The sequence below is a fragment of the Octopus bimaculoides genome, chromosome 9 (assembly GCF_046866305.1).
Source record: "Octopus bimaculoides isolate indiv1 chromosome 9, ASM4686630v1, whole genome shotgun sequence".
Lineage (NCBI taxonomy): Eukaryota > Metazoa > Mollusca > Cephalopoda > Octopoda > Octopodidae > Octopus > Octopus bimaculoides.
Window position 1 is genome coordinate 10,618,452 of NC_142936.1, and position 22,218 is coordinate 10,640,669.

Below are 22,218 nucleotides of genomic sequence, written 5' to 3' on the forward strand. Positions count from 1 at the left end.
GACAATGATACTGTAAACAGCTGATGTGCTATCAGGTAGATTGCAGGGGTGGATGAAGAAGAGAGAGAGAGAGAGAGAGAGGTGGGGGGCAGGCACAGTATATGAAAATGGTGGGATGTGTGGTGGTAGTGTTGAGGGGTAGGAGAGATATAATTTGGTGGAAAATCTTAAGAATAGATATTAATAAACATTAAATATAACTGCATTTGTGTCTTCAATTTAACACATTTTAAAGAAAAGCTGTTCCTTATATTTCCAAATATATACTACTAAAATAACATTGTATGTATATTTGTCATATGTGACCTTGACCTTCAAATATGATAATGCTTTACATTTTTCATAGGGTGTGTGTTTGTGTGGTTCTTAGAAACCAAATGGTATATTGTACTGTATTTTTGTGTCATTTTACTTTCCTTTTGCCTTCCACCTGATATGAAGGTAGCACATTTTTATTTTTACCACGAGTGGAGCATAGAGGTGAAGGTTCAAATCCAGTTAAAGTTATGCATTCTATATACTTGAAAGGGCTTTTTCCTTTAACCATCATATCCAGACATGCATTGATGTGTGTGCATATGTATCTATATATCTCTCTCTATCACTCTCTCCTTCTATTTCTCTCTCTCTGTCTCTCCCCCTATTTCTCTCTCTCTCTCCCTCTATTTCTCTCTCTCTCTCCCTCTATTTCTCTCTCTCTCTCCCTCTATTTCTCTCTTTCTCCCTCTATTTCTCTCTCTCTCTCTCTCTCCCTCTATTTCTCTCTCTCTCCCTCTATTTCTCTCTCTCTCTCCCTCTATTTCTCTCTCTCTCTCTCCCTCTATTTCTCTCTCTCTTTCTCTCTCATCAATGTAATATCATTCATAGACAATTATATTTGTTAATAATGCATTTAATTCAAAATCAAGCTCTTCAAAATTGTACATAAACTACAAGTATACTGGCAAAACGACAATAAAAAACTAGCTGTGAAGGTCCCCCCCCCCAGTACTTCATTCCAGTAGACTGGGTCTTTCAGCAAAGAAATGTTGTCTGATGATTTGTTTGGTGCCATGGAACAATTCTCAGGTTGCAAAGAGTCTCTATTGGCTCATAGAAATTATTCATGTTATGCCTTTCTATATGTATCAGAAGTTCTTGAGTTTTTATCATCCATATCAGTTTCTGAAGTTACCAGTTTGGCAGCTAGAGAGTGATAGAGATTCTTACAGCTATCAAGATTCTTAAAGTTGTAGCAGTTGATTTCAATATTATGTAACAATGCAGCAGTGAGCGGGCAGAATTGTTAGCATGCTGGGTGAAAAGTTTAGTGAAAAGCTGGATGAAAAGCTTAGTGGTACTTTGTGTGTCTTTATGTTTTGAGTTCAAAAACCGCCGAGGTTGACTTTGCCTTTCACCCTTTCAGGGTCTATAAAACCAGTTGAATTCTGGGTTCGATGTAATTGACTTATCCCCTCCACTGAAATTGCTGGCCTTGTGCTAAAATTTTAAATCAATATTCTGTGATGATCCAGCTAACACTTATCTTCTCTCAGTGCATGGCTGATCAGAATGCCCTTCAGGTCTACTTGCTGGATCATTTGAATAAGTGAACACATGTAAAAAACAAAACAAAACACACAGGCACACACTGCCTCCCCCCCTCTCACTCACTCATGACAGGCTTCTGTATAAGTTCTGTCTATCAACTCCATTGACAAGGCATTGGTTGGCCTGGAGCTATAGTAGAAGATACGCAGTGGGAATGAACTCAGAACAAAGTGAACTTCTCAACTATTCAACCATGCCGTGCACCTAACTACACAGCCATGCTTGTGCCCTCAAAGTATATTGTTTGTTCTCAAATACCTCAACTAATTAATTCTGTGGTTGTGATGATTCCAACAATAGCATCCAGTCAATCTTTCTGTATCATTTTTTGGTTTGCCTTTAATTTTTTTGATTCTTATCAATGATTGATGTATCCATTATTAACAATGGTTAAAAAAAAAAGTATTATATACATATATATATATTTTTTCTTCTTTGTTTCAGATTCCTGAATCCTGGAATAATCCAACAGGACAGTACTATATTGGAATTAAGAATGCTTATGATCTCTATCCTAAAACTCTTAAAGAGCGAATCAGCAAGGAACGTACAGATCGTCTTTGGAGTCCACCTCATCGGTTAGCTTTGGCCGAAGTGACCCGTAAACTGGAAGAGTTTGATACTTCACATCCATATCCTAACCCAGTAAGAAATTTAGAAATTTACTTTAGAGTAAAACAACCTCCATTATTATTGTGCAGGTGACACGTAAAAGCACCTACTACACTCTCTGAGTGGTTGGCGTTAGGAAGGGCATCCAGCTGTAGAAACTCTGCCAAATTTAGATTGGAGCCTGGTGTTGCCATCCGGTTTCACCAGTCCTCAGTCAAGTCGTCCAACCCATGCTAGCATGGAAAGCGGACGTTAAACGATGATGATGATGATGATGATGATTATGATGGCAGTGAGCTGGCAGAATTGTTAGCATGCTGAGCAAAATGCTTTGCGGTATTTCTTCCGTCTTCATGTTCTGAGTTCAAATTCTGCCAAGGTTGACTGTCTTTCATCCTTTCGGGGTCGATTAAATAAGTACCAGTTATGCACTGGGGTCAGTGTAATCGACTTAATCCCTTCCCCCAGATTTGAGGCCTTGTGCTTCTAGTAGAAAGGATTATTATTATTATTATTATTATTATTATTATTATTATTATTATTATTATTATTATTATTATTAAGGCAGCAAGCTGGCAGAGACGTTAGCATGCTGGGCAAAATGCTGAGCAGTATTTTGCTCATCGCTATGTTCTGAGTTCAAATTCTGCCAAGTTTGACTTTGCCTTTCATCCTTTTGGGGTCGATAAATTAAGTGCCAGTCAAGTACTGGGGTCAATGTGATCAGTTTTCCCTCTCCCCACAAAAATCCAGGCCTTGTGCCTTTAGTAGAAAGAATTATTATTATTGTTTTATTTCTCAGAGCACTCGGTCTTGTTTGCTCTGGTAGATTCTGAGAGAGCGGATAGCAGCCTGCTGTCAGAGGGTCTCTTCTGCACGTTTTAAGCTTTGATGCTTGGTTCATAATTATTTTGGGAGATATTCAATATCCAGGTACTAATATCAAAATCTCTATACATAGTCACTCAATCTGCTATAATCATGGTTTCCTTTTATCCTTTACCTACCACAACAATATCTGAGCATCAATTAGGGAGTCACATTGGATGATAAAATCCCACAATATCTTATATTCCTTGTTCTCGGTGATTCCTTCTGTTTCATGTTCATACCATTTCCATGCTCTGTCCAGGCTGTACTTTTCACATAGCCTCCAGTGAATGAACTTAGCCATTTTATTGTGCCATTATTATTATTATTAATATTGAGTGAGAGAGCAATGCATGCCATCAAAGTGACAGTGGGGTACAAATATATGAAGCCCAACATTCTCATCATGACCACCCATTTGACAAGAGTACACCAGGCACATGCATCACAACCATATGTGTGCGACATGATGATCTCATATCAAAATAAACAGCACGTCACCTTGCAGGTGGAGCACAGTTAGAATTTTCTTCAAGTTGAGTAGCCCATCCTGTTCAAATGGTCCCTGAATAAGGGTTGTTTAAGGATGATGAATAAAGTACCCATGTTTCCGTAGGAGAATTATTCAAACCCTGAAGAATTCCTCTCAACACTAGGCTATAATGCTCTCCCACTACTCCTGCTTGTGATCAGAGATGTACATATTGTCAGTCACTAAGGGACATGCTTGACTGATGAAGGTCAAGCAAATGATAAGCAAATCTGTGGTATTGAGCTGAATTTAAAATGTAAAGGCAGCGTTGTTATTGTCTTGTCTAGTGTTATCTATATTATTTTTGTACCAGAAAGCTAAGTGTTTGTGAGTATTCTAAATTGTGAAAATTGTTCTATTTTATCTTTAAAAATTTATTTTAGGATGAGTTAAATATCCGTGAAGACTTGACTAACCAGATTGAGATTTTAAACAATTTAGACAAAAAACACAATGACTGTGGTCCTGTTTTTGATTGTGTTGTATTCCATGATGGAGAGACGTGGAGGTAAATATATTTTATCACCAATTAATAAAAATCTTAATGTTGATGATAATAGTAACTTGTGTTAATCATTGCACCAAAGGAAATATTTCTGGGAGGATTTCTTTTATTAGAAATTATAGGAGGGCAAGTGGAATTGGTACTGTGTCATTTTCGTCTGCTTAATCCTGTAAAACCAAAGTTAAGGTTTTGGTCCTCAAAAGTTTCTTGTTTTTATTGTTTTACATTTATTTTAATGGGTGGGTGAGTTTTCAAAATTAGGGTAATTGCATATCATTGGATGAAATATGTTTTTGAAATTGGGTGTTTTTATTATTGCTAATCATTGGAATGGATAGAAACCTGTTGGTAGTTTGGCAATTAAAGTAAGGTACTTACATTACCAAGAATCACAACACAATAGCTTTAGTAAATACAGTTCAATATTTAAGAGATGAGGAATTATGTACATTATGTACATTATTTACATTTGATGGATATTTGTTCTCACCTTGTTTGTTGTTAACACAACGTTTCGGCTGATATTCCCTCCAGCCTTCATCTTAAGGTGTCTTAACCACTATGCCATATGCCCACGGGCGGGTGTATAGCATAGTGGTTAAGAGTGTGGGCTACTAACCCCAAGATTCTGAGTTCAATTCCAGGCAGTGACCTGAATAATAATAATATTGAAAAATACCTTAGGAATGAGAACCCAGGTTCGAAATTTCCCCAAGACACCTGATGAAGGCTGGAGGGTATATCAGCCGAAACGTTGTGTTAACAACAAACAAGATGAGGACAAATATCCGTTAAATGTAAATAATGTAAATAAGCTTTAGTAAAGTTTGATCTTATGATAGTATGGTTGTTAGGTTGACATCTTAATCTCATATGTTGTGACTGATGTAGCTATAGTGTGTTCAGTTATTGTAAGCTTACATAATGCACAGTGAGCATAGTATTGTGTGCTTACATTTACCGAACTAGCCAACACATTCTAATAATCGTCATTAAACATGTTAACTACCATGGCCTATTACTGGAACTTAATGGTGATGTCACGTATTTTATACAGTCACACTACATACATTTTAATTACAAGGAAATTTGTTTTGCATTTTTACAATATTTCATAATTGAATTTTGATATTTCACATTCATGGTATTTGAATATCCTCAAAATCCAGTCTAAGATACAGAATAAGATATTTTCTCAAATTATGAAAATGTTCCTCTGGTAGTGCATATTGCAGTTGTGTGAGGTTTGCAATGAACCACCAACGGTACATGTGGCAGTTAACATGTTATGTCCATGCTTACATGGATTAGATGGAATTTGTATGTGTGTTTCTGCATACTTTTATCTTGACATCATGTGATGGTTGTATACGGGTATCACCATCTTACAAGTGATATCGTTCATTTCTAGTCTTCCAAAGAAAACCTGTCTTGTTATGGGGAAATATTACCTTGCTTGGAAACCAGGAAAGGCATCTAACAACAGGCAATCTGCCTCAATAAACTCCAGCTGACACCTGCAAGCATTGAAAAAGAGACATTAAAACAATAAAGTTGAAGCAATTGCATTTCTCTTAAACGAGATGGTGATGGAGGATGTCTTGTGGTTAACCATTTGTAGTGTTCCCTGAACCTTTTCTTGCCAAGATGTAGCATGGCTTTTGTTTCAGTTTAAAATATATTCTCTTCAATTTCAGGGCCTGTGTCGATACAAGTGAGAAAGGCCAACTCGATCAGTGTGAGCTGTTGGCAAGTTACCGAGAAGAACGGAAATTTGCTCGATTAAGTTACGCAGGTAGATTGTCCCCTTCTTGTAATTTCTTTTCCATAACAACTACGACTGACTCTTTACATGTTAATTTATTTTTCTGTTCTTTTTTTTTTGTGTTTATTCATTTTCTTACAGCTTTATGAGAAAGGGAGTTTTTCTGTATTGAAGATTATAGGAATAAGAACATAATTAAGAAACATATTGGATTGTTAATATTTAAAGTTTCTTGAAATGTCTTAATACATATGATGTAATAATGGTTAAGATGTAAAAGACCTCATCATCATTTAACATCCACTTGTCTATGTTCGCATGGGTTAGGTGGAATTTATTGAGACAGGTATTTTGGGATACAGCCAGTTGACATCTCAGGAGTTTAACATCTCATGTCTATCAATAAGATGTCAAAATGTCATGTTTATTGCAGAAAATATATTTCCAATATTGTCACGAGGCCAGTAATTTCAGGAGATACTGTTTTTCATTTTATAACTGATACATTTTATATGTAAGTAGCTGTTAGACTTTTCAAAATACAACTGTTCTTTTTAATCCAGATATGCTCAACTTTTCTGTGAACATTCACAACAATGGTACTCTTTTGGAGATTGTAACAAATGCTGGTAAGTTATCCTGTTCTTTAATCACTAGCCTTTGCACCTTCTTGTCTGTCTGTCTGTCTCTCTCTCTGCACTTTCCTTCTCTCATTTGCAAATTAACTTTCTTATCTCTGCCTATTTATCTCTCACTTTGGATTTTTTATATCTCTATACCGCACACTATTCTCTGATCCTTCTCATATAAGCATAATATTTTAGTAAATGGCTGTGTGGTTAAGAAGCCCATTTTGCAACCACATGGTTTTGGGTTCAGTCTTACTGCATGCCACCTTGGGCAAGTATTTTCTACTGTACCCCTGCACTGACCAAAGCCTTGGTTATTTGGTATACAGAAACTGTGTGAAAGTCTCTGCATATGTGTGTGTGTGTGTGTGTGTGTGTGTGTGTGTGTATAAAATATGTATGTCTGTGTTATGTTTGCACCCCTCCAAATGGTGTTGGTTTGTTTACATCCCTGTAAGGTATTGGGTCAGTAAAAGAGACTGATAGAAGAACCAAACTTAAAAAAGCTCTGAAGTCAATTTGTTTTGACATCCCTTCGAGTTGGTGCCCCAGCATGGCCATAGTCCAGTGACTGAAAGGAGTAAAGGCTAAAAGATATTAGCACGCAATGTCTCTGTACACCACCCCTCTTCCCTGCTTGAACAAACTGTAACCTGTTACATTTTTTTTTTTTTTTTGTGTGTGTGTCTTAGGCTCTCATGGAACACATGTGGGATGCATAGCTGCTGGATATTTTCCTGAGACTCCAGAAAGAAATGGTGTGGCACCCGGAGCTCAGATAATCTCAATAAAAATTGGAGACACTCGCCTGAAATCCATGGAGACTGGTTCTGCATTAGTTCGAGCAGTAAGTGGAGAAACTGATATTTTAAAAGTGATTTCTTTGTTTGCCGTTGTTTATTTCTTTACTATGGGAAATGAAATTAAAAGGGGTTTTATATATATATATGTTAGCATGCCGCGCAAAATTCTTAGTGGTATTTCATCTGCTGCTACGTTCTGAATTCAAATTCTGCCCAGGTCGACTGTGTTTTTTATTCTTTCAGGATCAATAAAGTAAGTACCAGTTGAGTACTGGGGTCAATGTAATCGACTATCCACCTCCTCCTGCCCAATTTTAGGCCTTGTGCCTATAGTAGAAAGGATTATTATTATTATTATTATTATTATTATGATGATGATGATGAAAATTCCTTCATTCGGCTGCATGGAATGGTCTAACTTGATGTTCTTTTATTTTTCTCTGTTGTAGATGGTCAAAGTCATAGAATATAAATGTGATTTAGTGAATTACAGCTATGGTGAGGCTGCTCATTGGGTAAATGGTGGGTAAGTTGATTCTTTTTTTTTTCATACGTTTGTTTGGTGTGTAGGAAAGGTCCTGCCCCATGGCATTTGCAAGACTCTGAGACCAGTGAAATTGGTGTTGTTAAAATGTTACAAGTCAATGGCTGCAGGAAAACATTCTAGCTTTAAGCAAGGATCCAACTTGTAGCTGTTAAGATCTCGAAGAGAAGGACGTGGGGTGAGGGTTCTCTTGCAAGTTCCTTGGTGATCCCACTGGTGCCATTGCCAAGTGAAAATCATTCAGTACACTCTGTAAAGTGGTTGGCATTAGGGTTTCACAGTCTTGTAGGCCACCAGCCCCTGTTGAACTATTCAACCTATGCAAGCATGGAGAACACATGTTAAATGATGATGATCATGATTATGAAAGTGAAACCCAAATATTGTTGGTTTCACATATTGTTGGTTTGATCATCACTCTGTAGCTTTTAAATAGCTCCAATTCTAAGAACAGTAAAATGTATACACAATGTATAACACATAGACATCAAGAAATTACAAACCTGCCATACACATTCAGATATATGCATAACAAAAGTGTGAGACCCTAAAGAAATGAAAACTTCTATTGCCAGGTGGAGCAGACAGAAACTTTAACCCTTTCCATACCAACAGGGCTGAAACCACCTCTGACTCTGTAGTACAAATGTCTTGTTTTCATAAGTCTTGAATTAAAATCTTCCACCAAACGTTAGTCACAATTTATGTTCCTAACACTAGCTTATGACAACTGAGTTAGTTTATTAAATTCTTTGTTATATTTAAAATTGAAAGAAATACAGCATCTCAAAATAAATACGGTAACGAAATGATTAAGAGAAGAGCAAAGATGTCCATAGCAATCAGTACTGGAAGTAGAGTGGATGAAGTTTATAATAATGTTAAGGATGATGAATAACGAAGATTTCCTACATTGGTGAGTTATTAAACTGATCAGTAACTGACCATTACACATTTGACTGGCAACCCTATTTTTGACTTCTTCTAATTTTTCTCCATCTGGAGGTCAAATCCAAACTAGATCCCAACTGTTCCTCAGCCAGTGACAGAAACTACCAACCCACATGGAATTGCTTCATGTAACAAATTGCAAGCCCTTTGACTTGTTCTTGTTAATGCATGCTCTCATTACCTAATTCAGCATGGTGCCAAGTACCTCCATTTCCAGTGTATTTGACACCATTACAGTGGTGCCGTCTGCATATACAGACTCAACTCTGCTTCCCAGTTTGGGTGGGACATCTTCAGCATCTCCATCATCTGCAGTAATGATTTTGGTACCAAAGCATTGAAAGGAAAAAAAAAAAAAAGAAAACCTAGATGATGTCATAAGACTTGATGATAGACGAGGTAATATCATGAGAAATATGGCTGGTAATTTAATAATTGTTAAGGGATGAAATGCAAAATTGATCCTATGAGGTTTAAACTCAAGACGAAGATTTGGTAAAATTATATACTGAACTCATTTAGCCTTATCGTCATCATTTGGTTGAGCTTAATTAGACGTTTTTAACCCACACATGCCATACATCTCGATCCTGCATTAGTTGAGGGAGGTCTTCGGGGAAGCATCCAGTGTCTGTGATTGGTTGATCTACAACCACTTTAGCCCTATGCTCCACTTTTTCTGCTACACCATAAGATTGAGAAAAACCGATTTTGATTTGATATTCAACTGAACTCCCCAAATGATATCCAAAGAACATAGAAAGAGAGAAGTTTAAATTCAAACATATCTTAACCCTTATAAGATATTTGGGCTAATCTATCAGACTATTCTTTTCGTATTAGAATGAAGGAAGGGCAGATCTGTTAAAGGAAAATATACACAGTTTCTTTGTCTAACTGTGATTTGGATTATCATCATCATTTAACGTCTGCTTTCCATGCTGTCATGGGTCGGACGGTTTGACTGAGGACTGGCAAGCTGGGAGGCTGCACCAGGCTCCAATCTGATCTTGCAAGATTTCTACAGCTGGCTGCCCTTCCTAATGCCAACCACTCTGAGAGTGTAGTGGGTGCTTTTTACGTGTCACCGGCACGGGGGCCAGTCAGGCAGCATTGGCATCGACCATGCTCGAATGGTGCTTTTTATGTGCCACTAGCACGGGAGCCAGTCAGGCGGCACTGGCTACAGAATTTTAAACGATACTCTTGTTCTTTTTGGTATCATGTAGAAATAGTCCAATATCATTTAACTTAGAAGCATCTGTGGTGGTTTGTCTCTGAAGGGTTAAACATATTTTATGACATTATTAGTGCACTGGACAAAATGCTTCGTGGTGTTTCTTTTGGCTCTTTATGTTCTGAGTTCAAATCCTGCTGAGGTCAACTTTGTCCTTCATTCTCTCAGGGTCAATAAAATAAGTACTAATCAAGCACTGGGGTTGGTGGTATTGACTAATCCCTCTCCATCCAAAACTTCTGGTCTTGTGCCAAACTTTGAAATTGTCATCTTAAATTTATGTAAAAATGCTTAAATCTATTCAAATTCTTTGTAGGCGTGTCTGTGATATATTAAGTGAAGTAGTCAACAAACATGGGGTGATTTTTGTGTCCAGTGCTGGCAATAATGGACCTGCGTTGTCTACAGTTGGTGTCCCTGGTGGCACAACTACTTCTATGATCGGTAAGTACTTTTATAGGATTTTTCAATTTCATTTTTTTTTTAAAATTGGTTTGCAAACAGAGACATCAGAGAGTCAGGAGGACACTTTGGTCTTACCTTGTTAAGGATGTGACAATCTCTTTAATACTGGTGCCAGGATAAAATACACAATGTACACTCTGTAAAATGGTTGCTGTTTGGAAGAGCATCCACCTGTAGAAGCTATGTCAAAATTAAACATGAGCAAGGTGTGGATTTCTATACAACCATGTGATTTTCAGTTCAGTCTCATTGCATGGCTCCTTGGGCAAAAGTTCTCTACTTATAGCTCCAGGCCAACCAATGCCATGTAAGTGGATTTGGTAAATGAAAACTGAAAGAAGCCTGTCATATATATATATATATATATATATATATACACACACACACACACACACACACACACATATATACAGTAGAACCTCAGTTTCCAAATGCCTCGGATCCCGAATAAATTGTGCTTATATGTATCTATATCTATCTATTGATATAAAGTACGATTTATTCATGATCAGAGATGTTTGGAAACCGAAGTACTACTGTATATTCGTGTGTGTGTGTGTGTGTGTGTGTGTGTGTGTGTGTGTGAGTGTTGTGTTACTGTCTCCTTGCCTTGACATGACATGATAGTTGTAAACGAGTGTCACCATAATGCAGGTGGTCTCCTTCGTTTCCAATATTCTATAATATTCTGGTCATGGAAAACAGATATCGAATTCAGGGCCAGCCTTTAGTACTTTTCTCTGACATGAAAATAAAGATGTTGTACAATATTCGTAGCTGTACTGTTGCAGAAAAGCATTATTGATAAATCCTGCCTTTCATTTCTGTCCATAGTTAAAATTGTCTACTTCTTGATGTCAAGATAAAAATTATAGATAACTACAGAAGAGGTAATAATTACAAAGTGTATTGTTTATCAATGATGTCCTCTCCTAAGACTGCCAATCTGGACTGTGCATCACTTCAAGAATCAACTATTCTAGAAAATTACAATTTCAAAATGAATTATGTATTATTTCGTGGTGCTGGAGAAACTTCCATCGGTCTTATAGTTTTCAAAATAACTGTTGAATACCTTTTGGTATTGCTTGTATATATATATATATATATATATATATATATATATATATATATTGGATATCTGAATATTTTCTCGTATGATAATGTTGTCTTCTTTAGGTGTTGGTGCTTGTGTGTGTCCCTCTATGATGGTTGCTGAATATTCTTTGCGAGAAAGACTGCCAATTATGCAGTATCCTTGGTCTTCCAGAGGACCTGCGTAAGTGATTCCATTTTTTTTAGTATATTTTTCTTTTCAGTATTTTTTTTTCAGTGATCTAGCAAATATCATTTTTGTCTTATGGTATTATCTAAGTTTATTTAATTTTTTTAATGTTTTAGCACTTGAGTCATTTTCGTAGAGGCTGGAGGTGTTGAAGGTCTCCCACGTGAATTGGAACACAATGCATTGTGGGTTGGTGGTATCTGTCACTGAGCTGAGGATCCACATAGGTACTTGGAGAATAATTTAAACCAGATCCCTAAGTAGAGGAAAACATTGGGAGTTGAATGGCCAGGCCTACCCAGAAATAGACTCTTGTGGAGCTTTCAGGTCAGGCATTTTGGTCGATTTCTTGCAATCATTGATCTGGCAGTGCCCTAATGAGTAAGCATTACCTGTCCTAGATAAATTCTGTGGGCACAGAAGTACCTTCAACTGGACCTATCCAAGATCTGATGACACTATCTGAACTATCTGCAATCAGTCAGGGAATTGTTGATTTGTGGGGATTGTTGAAAAGCTGCTATTATGTGTAGGATGGATCTGTCTATCTACTGGTTCTATCATGAAGGTCAACCTGCTGCTTTCCTCTGGTAATGAAAGATAGCTAGTCTACCCATGTCTGGTGGTGCTGGCAAAGGAAGTGGTGTGGTAGATGGGCATGCCTGAAAGGTTTATGGACTAGACTTTTTCACAGCCAAGTTCTCATTAACTTCAAGTATCACTTACTGAGGAAGGTTAACTCAAACTCCATTGATATTAGAGAAGGGCTGGAGAGAACTGTTCAGCTGGTTTGGGTTCTGGGAAATGTGTGTGTTGGTGTGTACCATGAAGTCACAATAAGTCTCTCTCTTGGAGTTTGAATGAACTCAATGGAATCCAAGGACTACGTGGTTGTGTTAAACTGGGAAGTGTGATGTGCTTTCTCTTCCTCCATGACGTATTATTTACTAAATATACTACAGCATTTGGTTACTTTCTCCCCTATTGAGATGTCCTCTAGCGCAGGGGTTTTCAAACTGTGGTCCGCGGACCACAGGGGGTCCGCAAGGACAAGACAGTGGGGCCGTGGGCAGCAAATACTTTTTATGGGCAATTTGATTTTATATGTTTTTTAATTGAAATCTTTTAATTGACAATAAACCTATTTTTTAAATACTGTTAAATAAATAAATGTAAAAATATATGTTATTTTAAGCAAATATTTATGTATAAATTTCATAAGCGTTTAAGGTAAAGCCTGAAATATAAAGGGGTCCGCAAGTCAAAAAGTTTGAAAACCCCTGCTCTAGCGGACAGGGAGATAAGTTTATAATATTTGGTCAGATTAAGTTTGGTTGTTAAAGTCATGTTCTTGTAGCATTAATCTGAAGTTAAGGAATAAAGAAAAGACTCATTTAAGTTTTTCAAAAAATGACCTTAAGCCTCTTGAGTAGAAATCGTTTAATAATATTGACTTATTGGTTGTTGTAATTGTCATTATAATCTTAATTATCATTATCTTCAGACCTGATGGTTTTATGGGTGTATGTATCAGTGCTCCTGGCGGAGCAATTGCTTCTGTTCCTAACTGGACCTTGAAAGGATGCCAGTTAATGAATGGAACCAGTATGAGTTCTCCAAATGCCTGTGGCTGCATTGGTAAGTTCACTTAATGATCTTTCACTTGAATTAATACTCATTAGTAAAGATTTTTCCAGTTCCTTTCTTGTCTTGAAAACAAAAACTAATGTTTTGATATATCTCATTTATTTACATGTTCTCTGTATCATCATCGTCGTTTAACTTCCGTATTCCATGCTAGCATGGGTTGGACGATTTGACTGAGGACTGGTGAAACCGGATGGCAACACCAGGCTCCAATCTGATTTGGCAGAGTTTCTACAGCTGGATGCCCTTCTTAACGCCAATCACTCAGAGAGTGTAGTGGGTGCTTTTACGTGTCACCTGCACGAAAACGGCCACGCTCGAAATGGTGTCTTTTATGTGCCACCCGCACAAGAGCCAGTCGAGGGGCACTGGCAACGATCTCGCTCGAAAACCCTACAAAGGCCAGTCAGGCGGTATATATATATATATATATATATATATATATATATATATATATATATATATGTCTGTACGTATCGTCGTCATCGTTTAACGTCCGCCCTCCATGCTAGCATGGGTTGGACGATTTGACTGAGGACTAGTGAAACCAGATGGCGACACCAGGCTCCAATCTGATTTGGCAGTGTTTCTACAGCTGGATTAGCTGGATGCCCTTCCTAACACCAACCACTCAGAGAGTGTAGTGGGTGCTTTTACGTGTCTTGTAGGGAGATATTTTTTGCATACTTATTTTATCATTTAGTTAATTTAACCTGTCATCACCTGGCATAAATCTACCTCCCTCATTACTAATCTCCCTCAGTCAAGGGTCTTGTCTTGGAAGTTACTTAGTGACCTTGTTAATACTAGTGTGATGTCGAATTGTTTTGCTTAAAGATCAAACAAGAATTTTTTCCTGGTAATATCATCCTCAGGTGGCGAGTTGGCAGAAACGTTAGCATGCCAGACAAAATGCTTAGTGGTATTTCATCTGCCGTTACGTTCTGAGTTCAAATTCCGCCGAGGTCAACTTTGCCTTTCATCCTTTCGAGGTTGATAAATTAAGTACCAGTTACACACTGGGGTCGATGTAATCGACTTAATCCCTTTGTCTGTCTTTGTTTGTCCCCTCTATGTTTAGCCCCCTTGTGGGCAATAAAGAAATAAGAAACGTTAGCATGCCGGGAAAAATGCTTAGCGGTATTTCGTTTGTCTTTATCTTCTGAGTTCAAATTCCGCCGCAGTTGACTTTGCCTTTCATCCTGTAGGGGTCGATAAATTAAGTACCAGTTGCGTACTGTGGTCGATCTAATTGACTGGCCCCCTCCCCAAAAATTTGTGGCCTTGTGTCTAGAGTAGAAAAGAATATCATCATTGTCAGCCTAGTACCCTCCCTGTGTCCAGGGTTCAACTTGCCAAAACTCTCTAGTTCCTTATGTGTTGTGCTACATGTATACAATCAGCCAGTCTCTTGTTTGCATCCTTTGATGTCTTCAGTTCACAAACTTCTTTGACAGCATTTTACTCTCTTCTTCTCCATACTTCTTGTCAGGTTAGTCTTTGGCAGTGACTTGTAGTGCATTGTATGATAGCTTTGACAATATGGTTATTTAAGGAAGAACTAAAAACCGGTAATATATATTTTTGTGAATCTTCTTTTCCGTTTTACTTATTCCTTTTCCTGATTCTTTATTACAGCGTTGATTTTATCTGGTTTAAAAGCCAACTCAATACCTTACAGTCCTTTCAGTGTAAGACGAGCACTTATGAATGCAGCACAGCCGATTGAAGGTTGTGAACCTTTTGGCTTAGGTGCTGGTTTATTGCAGGTAAATATTATTGATAATTTATGGTTGTTATTTTATTTAATTAAATCTTATTAAATAGTAGAAAATAAGGAAAAAAAAGAAAGAAAAAAAAGGTAGGAGTTTTATACAGTACACCTAGTCTAAACTATGGAGGAACAAAAGGTGTGGGATTAAAGGCAGGCAAAAGTAGGTAAACAGGAAAGGTAGACATATGTGATGGTGCATGCAAAAACTATTAACATGGTGAAAAATTTGAAATGGTGTTTTATGTTTTATTCAGAAAGAGCATAATTCACAGATTTCAGAACACTTAAAATTTTTCAAATATCTTAATATTTGACTGAGATATGCCATTTTTTTCGGATAAGTAGATGCAACCCAGAAAAATGGACCTTTTTGAGAAAACTGTGTTTGAAGTTGAGACCTAAAGACTTTGAAAACTAAAGACTTTTCACAACTTTAGCCTTTTCTCATTCAATGAATGGGTAGGACTCTTGGTATTCAAGCTATAGTCATTTGCCACAACTAGTATTTAAAGAAGACCCAGTATTGACTTCAACCCCATTTTTCTTAGTTCTTTATTTTGTGACATCTAATGGGTTTTCCCATGTGCCATCACATTATGTGGCAGACACACAAGAATATATACCAGTAAGAGTATACATGTGATAAATTCCTTCAAAATATTTTATTTTGCCTCTCAATTTTACGAAAGTGAGAATATTTTCTGATAGTTTTCTCATGTTTCCTTCATTTCTTTCAAATTCATTTATAGGTTGAAAAAGCTTACGACTTTTTGACAAATTTTTCTGAAGCAAAGGAACGCAACGTGCAGTTTCTTGTCACTGTTCCAGGAGGAAACCGTGGCATCTACATAAGAGATATCTGCAAACTTAACAAAATCAATGAAATATCTGTATCAGTAGAACTATCCTACTTAGAAAATAAAACTGGTAAATATTGTTTGAACAATTTATCTTCATTCCTTTCCTTTTCTTTGCAGGTTTTTTTTTCTTTTTTTTCTGTAATACCAAGTGTGGAATACTTTTGAAAATTCAAGCATTTACATAAATGATTGGTGTAAATATTTCTTTGCACTTAAAAACATTTAACATTCAATTCAAATTACGACAAACATAAATAAACAAACGAAGTTTGCTTTTAGAAGCGTTGAGATGTCTTAGAAAGTTAAAGAAGTGATTTTTTTAAATTCTCAATCGCAGGATAATGCTAATAATATAGCCTGAACAGGATAAACTACCCCTATTTTGCAGAGAAAAGTGTAGGTGGCTAGCTGTGGACACGAACTCACATACCCGTGATTACGCGTCTCGATGCTTTGACCGATTAAGCTAAACTACCCACTACAGATTCCTCTGCAAATTTAAGATGTATAGAAATCTCGCTTTATTGGGACCCGTACCCGTTGTCATCAATGCTAATCAAGGCAGATAGAATGGTTTACTCTGCTTAATATAAATTATAATGCAAGGTCTGTTCCAAGATATGAAATTGAGCTGAGATCAGCATGTTTGTCTTGTAGTCATTTTGCAACCAGTAATATCAAAGGTAATACCATAATTCATCAATATAGTTTCCAATCTTTAGCTTAAGCATGTGCTATATTCACAATGTTTATAAATATTGTGAATATACACTCTGAATGTTGGGTTAGTAGTTTGGAAAACTTTAATTTTGACAATAATTTACCTGGCTGTATGGTTAAGAAGCTTGCTACTTAACCATACGGTTTCATATTAAGTCCCACAATGTGGCACCTTGGGCAAATATCTTCTACAATATACTTGGGCCAACTAAAGCCTTGTGAGTGGATTTGGCAGATGGAAACTGAAAGAAGCCTCTGTGTGTGTGTGTTGTTGTTGTTGTCTTTTTGCAGATTTAGTCATTTATAGTAATTGTCTTTTTGTGCTTTGGTTTTGTAACTAGTTTCTTTCATTCAAACCAAAGAAGTCTTTAGGGGAATCTGAAAAAGTCAGATATCCATTGTTAATCTTTCACTTGATTTTTGCTTCCATATTTCTGTATTACAATTATGAGCTGGTGGAATTGTTAGCATGCCGGACAAAATGCCTTGTGGTATTTTGTCCGTATTTGCGTTTGGAGTTCAAATGCCAGTGGGATTGACTCTGCTTTTGATACTTTCGGAGATGATAAAATAAGTACCAGTTGAGGACCGGTTGATCTAATTGGCTTAGCCCCTCCCCTGAAATTGCTGGCCTTGTGCCAAAATTTGAAACCAATATAATGAGATGTTATTAATTCACCTTTACAGTGCAAGAAGATAAAATTGATTTCAATCTACAACTTTGTTTGACTTGTGATGCATCCTGGGTTGAGATCCCATCTCATCTAGAGCTGAACACGTTCCGGTCTATCGGGGTTCAAGTTGATCCTCGTGGATTACCACACGGAGCTCATTATACTGAAGTAAGTTTTTTTTTTTTTTATTGAACCTTATACCTTGAGCTTTTACCACATAATCAATGCAATAAGAGGAACGGACTGGACGAGGAAGGAAATATGATATGCTAGATGTATAACACTGAATCCTCAAGTGGCAAACCATTGGGAATCAGTGTGAAGTATTGTTTTCAACTAGATAGAGATGATATATTTTCAATTCCTGGCACTTGTGCTGGTGGCATGTGAAAAGACATTTGAGCGAGGTCGTTGCCAGTGCTGATGGACTGGCTCCTGTGCAGGTGGCACGTAAAATACACCATTTTGAGCGTGGCTGTTGCCAGTACCACCTGACCGGCCTTCGTGCCGGTGGCACGTAAAAGCACCTACTACACTCTCGGCATGGTTGGCTTTAAGAAGGTCATCCAGCTGTAGAAACTCTGCCAAGTCAGATTGGAGCCTGGTGTAGCCATCTGGTTCGCCAGTCCTCAGTTAAATCGTCCAACCCATGCTAGCATGGAAAGCGGACGTTAAATGATGATGATGATGATCTATAAACAGTGTATTAACAACAGCAGTAATAATTGTACTCCTATCATTTTGTTAACAAGAAAGTTTCCTCAAGGTCTTTATTGCTGTTCTGTAACAAACTTATTTGCTTTCATCTCATATATATGATGTGTTCAATTGTTATCAAACAAGTACGCTATGAACCTTGAGGGTGTGTTGGCCTTATGGTTAGGGTGTTGTATTCTTGATCATAAGACTGGTTCCACTTCCAGAACCAGGTAGTGCGTTGTGTTCCCTAGCAGAACACTTCATTTCACATTGTTCCAGTCTACTTTAGCTATAAAATAAATTCCAGCAAAAGCTGGGAAGTTAATCTTGTGATAGACTGGCATCCTGCTAAGTTGAGGTGTGTTGTAATCTTAGTCATTTATATAGCATGGATACCTGGTTGAATTCCAGTCTTATGACAGACCTAACTTGGTGAACGTATATTTATGATTTTCATTGGTAAATGGAATTGCCTCATTTTATTGTTTGTTATTCCTTGTTAATTTGTATATTTTGTTTTCAGATAAAAGCATTCGATGTCTCCTGTCTGGCAAAGGGTCCTGTATTTACTGTACCAATCACAGTTATTGTTCCTATAAAGTAAGTATGTTTCAGTTCTCAGTCTGGAAGTCCTCATATATTTGGAGCTTTTACTGAATATTTCTATTGTAAAGGATAGAATAATGCTAATGATAATAAGCATCTCCCCACTTAATAATATAGCAGTTTGGCACAGTAATTTGAATTGATTCTAATTAAGTAGTTATGGATTTCATCCCACAGAATGGCACCATGGGCAAGTGTCTTTTACCATGTCCCTGAGTTGACCCAAGATTTGTGAGTGAAATTGGGTTAAAAGAAATAGTGTAGAAGTCTGTCAGGTAGATGATACCCATATTTAGGTTGTAAGCTTAACCTGTAGTCCAGTGTAACTCTACCATCTGGCCCTTGGTGGGGGCCTTTGAGAGGTGTCCAAGAATTCTGATCAGGTTTCCCGTCTGACAATAATTCAATTTCTGGACGCACTACTGTTTCGTACGGCCATAATCTTTGACTTCTGTTTTCTTTCTCTTTCTCCCCACCCCCTGCAGGGGGATTACTCTTCCTCCTCTGACTGGGCTAAGGAAAATAAAACGACCCGTTACAGAGTATAACCTTTTTACTTGCAAACTACAACTGTTTACTTAGAACCCCCCCCCCCCAAAAAAAAACCCCTGTGTTTTTAGCCATCTTCCAGAACAAAATATCAAAATGTTGCTTGCTTAACTTTGTTAGAATAGTCACAGATATTTCATTAGCAAACAGTTTTAAATGCTTTTTTTTGTTTCCTGTATGTGGTATCTTCTTCACACATTGACCATTGTTTCAGAATTACTGACGATGTCCATCACACTGTTTCTTTTACTGACGTCAAGTTTAAGCCAGGACAGATTAAAAGACATTTTATTCATGTACCAGAAGGAGCTACGTTTGGAGGTATTCTCACCATTTGTTTAAAAATGTCATTTGTTGTTTTTATTTTACTATGTTGCTAAGTGTTGCTAGCTACACTGTTGCAGATGTTTGTGACTGTTGCTAATCACACCATAATAGATTCCTTCAGTGTCGTTTAAACTATACTATAATGGGTGCCTTGCATGTTGCTAACTGCAATGTCAAATATGTTTTGATTGTTACAAACTACTTGTAAAATGTTTCAGATGTCGCTATCTTGTGCTGTTATTTAGTGAGATACAAATTTACACTGCTTTAGAGATTCTGAATGTGATTAGCGACTTTTATAATGTTTCGACCATTATTAACTACACTAGTGTAATTGGTCTCCATAGTACCTGAGAAGTTACTATATTGCATGACAGGATTGTCAGTTTTTTGGGAAGTTATCACTCAGCTATTGAGTTTCCTACATGTTGCTAACCACATTGTTATAGCTGTTGAAAATTGGTAATTGGTATTGTGTGTGTTGTTTATTATGCTGAAATTAGATCTCTGTTGTAAATACTTCTGTGTGTTGTTTATGATACCATTTCAATAATGCTGTGTTGCTAACGTATGTGTGCTACTAAACACATTCTTGTAAAAATTCTTTATTGGCCAACAAAATATGAATATTAGCATAAAAAATTTCATTTCAAGTATTTCTGTTTTTTACCATGTGGAGTCCCCCAGAGCAGCAGTTTCCAAACTTCGCTGCACCACAGATCAGTTTCATGCAAAACAATTTTTCCATGGACTGGAGATTCACATGCATAACGAAGTACTATAAATTGCATTGGATCTCCTGATATAATAATGAGTGTAGTGTTTTTATATATTTGTATGTATATGTATGTATGTGTGTGTGTGTTTGTGTGTGTATATATTGTGTGTATGTATGTGTATATATTGTGTGTATGTATGTGTACACACACAGTAGAATAAGAAATATATAATCCACTCTGTGGGGTGGTTGGTGTTAGGAAGGGCATCCGGTCATAAAAACCACGCCAAAACAGACTGAAACCTGATGCAGTCTTCTGCCTTGCGTGTTCCTGTCAAAATGTCCAACCCATGACAGCATGGAAAGTGGATGTTAAATGATTGCTGATTATGATGATGATGCATATATTGAAAGAGAGAGAAGATGGGGAGATAGTTGAGGTAGGATTTTTGCAGCTGGATGCTCTTCCTGTTGCCAACCCCTACCTGTTTTTAAAGGAAGGCAATTTGGAATTTTAATTCCAGAGGGATTTGGAAACACGGAACTAGAGGACAATTTGTTGACAGGGAATATCAACAAATGTTAACAGTAACAGCTCAGACTCAAACAGTCACGTCACTGCCTGTTGTGTAGTTCAGTGCAGATTGTAAACATTTGCACAGACACACACATGCGTGCAGCAGGTCTCTTTCGGTTTCTGTGTACCAGATTCTTTCACGAGGCATTGGTTGGTCATGCCATGAAGTAGGACTACCCAATGTCATATGGTTGAGAGACAAACTTATACATATATATGTATGTGTATACATATGTATACATGTATAAACCTGTTCACATGCATAGATATCATCATCATCATGCACGTGTGTGTGTGTGTGTCTATCATCATCATTTAACGTTTGCCTTCCATGCTGGCATGGGTGGGATGCACACACCTATATATGTTTGTGTATGTACATAAATATACATGTATAAACAGACATGTGTTTGTATATATATGTATGTATGGTATGCATGTATGTATATGTCTGTGTTTAATATTATACATATTTAGTCATTGTGTTTAATTTCTAATGGGTAATTATTTAACATTTCTACATTTCTAGTTTTGAAGATTGAATCAAAAGACACAGAAAAAAGCTGTCGTTTCCTCTTACACACCCTCCAGCTGTTGCCTCAGTGTCAATACCGGAAACATGAATTTGACAAGCTTGTCACCCTTTCAGACCAAGGAGAATTTGTACAGTCTTTTCCAGTCTTGGTATGTATCACAATACTATTTAGAATAATATAATAATGAAATTATTGTGTATAGTGCTCAGGTGCACTACAACTCATCAAAGGTGCATGTACAGTACATGGAATTATGTACAAAAGTCAGGAAAGGGAACAGTGTATGAGTCATGATATACATATGTGCATGCGTATAGAGGGGGGGGGGATATCAGGTGTAAGTGTTGGTGAATTTCAGGAAGCATGGAGGTTTTAAAGGATGCAATGTCTCAGCAACTAACAACTGATGCAGGTAGTTTGTTTCATGCTTCAGAAACTCTGAGTGTGAAGAAATGTTTCCGAAAATCATCAGTTGATGCTCTTCACATGTGGATGCTGTTGAAAAAACCCTGTTTTCTTTGTGTTCTGATTAGGCAGCTTCATAGAAATGTCCTTCAATTAGCATTTCATATATCATCTTCATATTTTTGTTGATTCTAACCCATTACCTATGCTAGCATGGAAGGTGGACGTTAAACGATGATGATGTAACCGCCACAGCTTGTTACTGGAGCTTAGTGGTAATGCTATGTATTTTGCACAGTCACACTGTTTAATTATATTGAAATGTAATTTTATTCTTT

General features: G+C 37.1%; 1 protein-coding gene across 1 annotated transcript in view; it reads left to right on the top strand.

Moving 5' to 3' along the window:
• The window catches only part of LOC106874742 (tripeptidyl-peptidase 2), a 68,727-nt gene that overhangs the window by 19,689 nt on the left and 26,820 nt on the right, over nucleotides 1-22,218 (top strand). Inside the window, exons 3-17 of the mRNA XM_014922584.3 lie at nucleotides 2,035-2,235; nucleotides 3,988-4,112; nucleotides 5,807-5,904; nucleotides 6,438-6,503; nucleotides 7,196-7,350; nucleotides 7,756-7,832; nucleotides 10,355-10,482; nucleotides 11,683-11,782; nucleotides 13,293-13,426; nucleotides 15,074-15,204; nucleotides 15,959-16,136; nucleotides 17,477-17,631; nucleotides 18,686-18,762; nucleotides 19,532-19,638; nucleotides 21,469-21,623. Of these exons, the coding sequence (XP_014778070.1) occupies nucleotides 2,035-2,235; nucleotides 3,988-4,112; nucleotides 5,807-5,904; nucleotides 6,438-6,503; nucleotides 7,196-7,350; nucleotides 7,756-7,832; nucleotides 10,355-10,482; nucleotides 11,683-11,782; nucleotides 13,293-13,426; nucleotides 15,074-15,204; nucleotides 15,959-16,136; nucleotides 17,477-17,631; nucleotides 18,686-18,762; nucleotides 19,532-19,638; nucleotides 21,469-21,623 (1,887 nt within the window). The remainder of the gene's footprint in view (nucleotides 1-2,034; nucleotides 2,236-3,987; nucleotides 4,113-5,806; nucleotides 5,905-6,437; nucleotides 6,504-7,195; nucleotides 7,351-7,755; nucleotides 7,833-10,354; nucleotides 10,483-11,682; nucleotides 11,783-13,292; nucleotides 13,427-15,073; nucleotides 15,205-15,958; nucleotides 16,137-17,476; nucleotides 17,632-18,685; nucleotides 18,763-19,531; nucleotides 19,639-21,468; nucleotides 21,624-22,218) is intronic.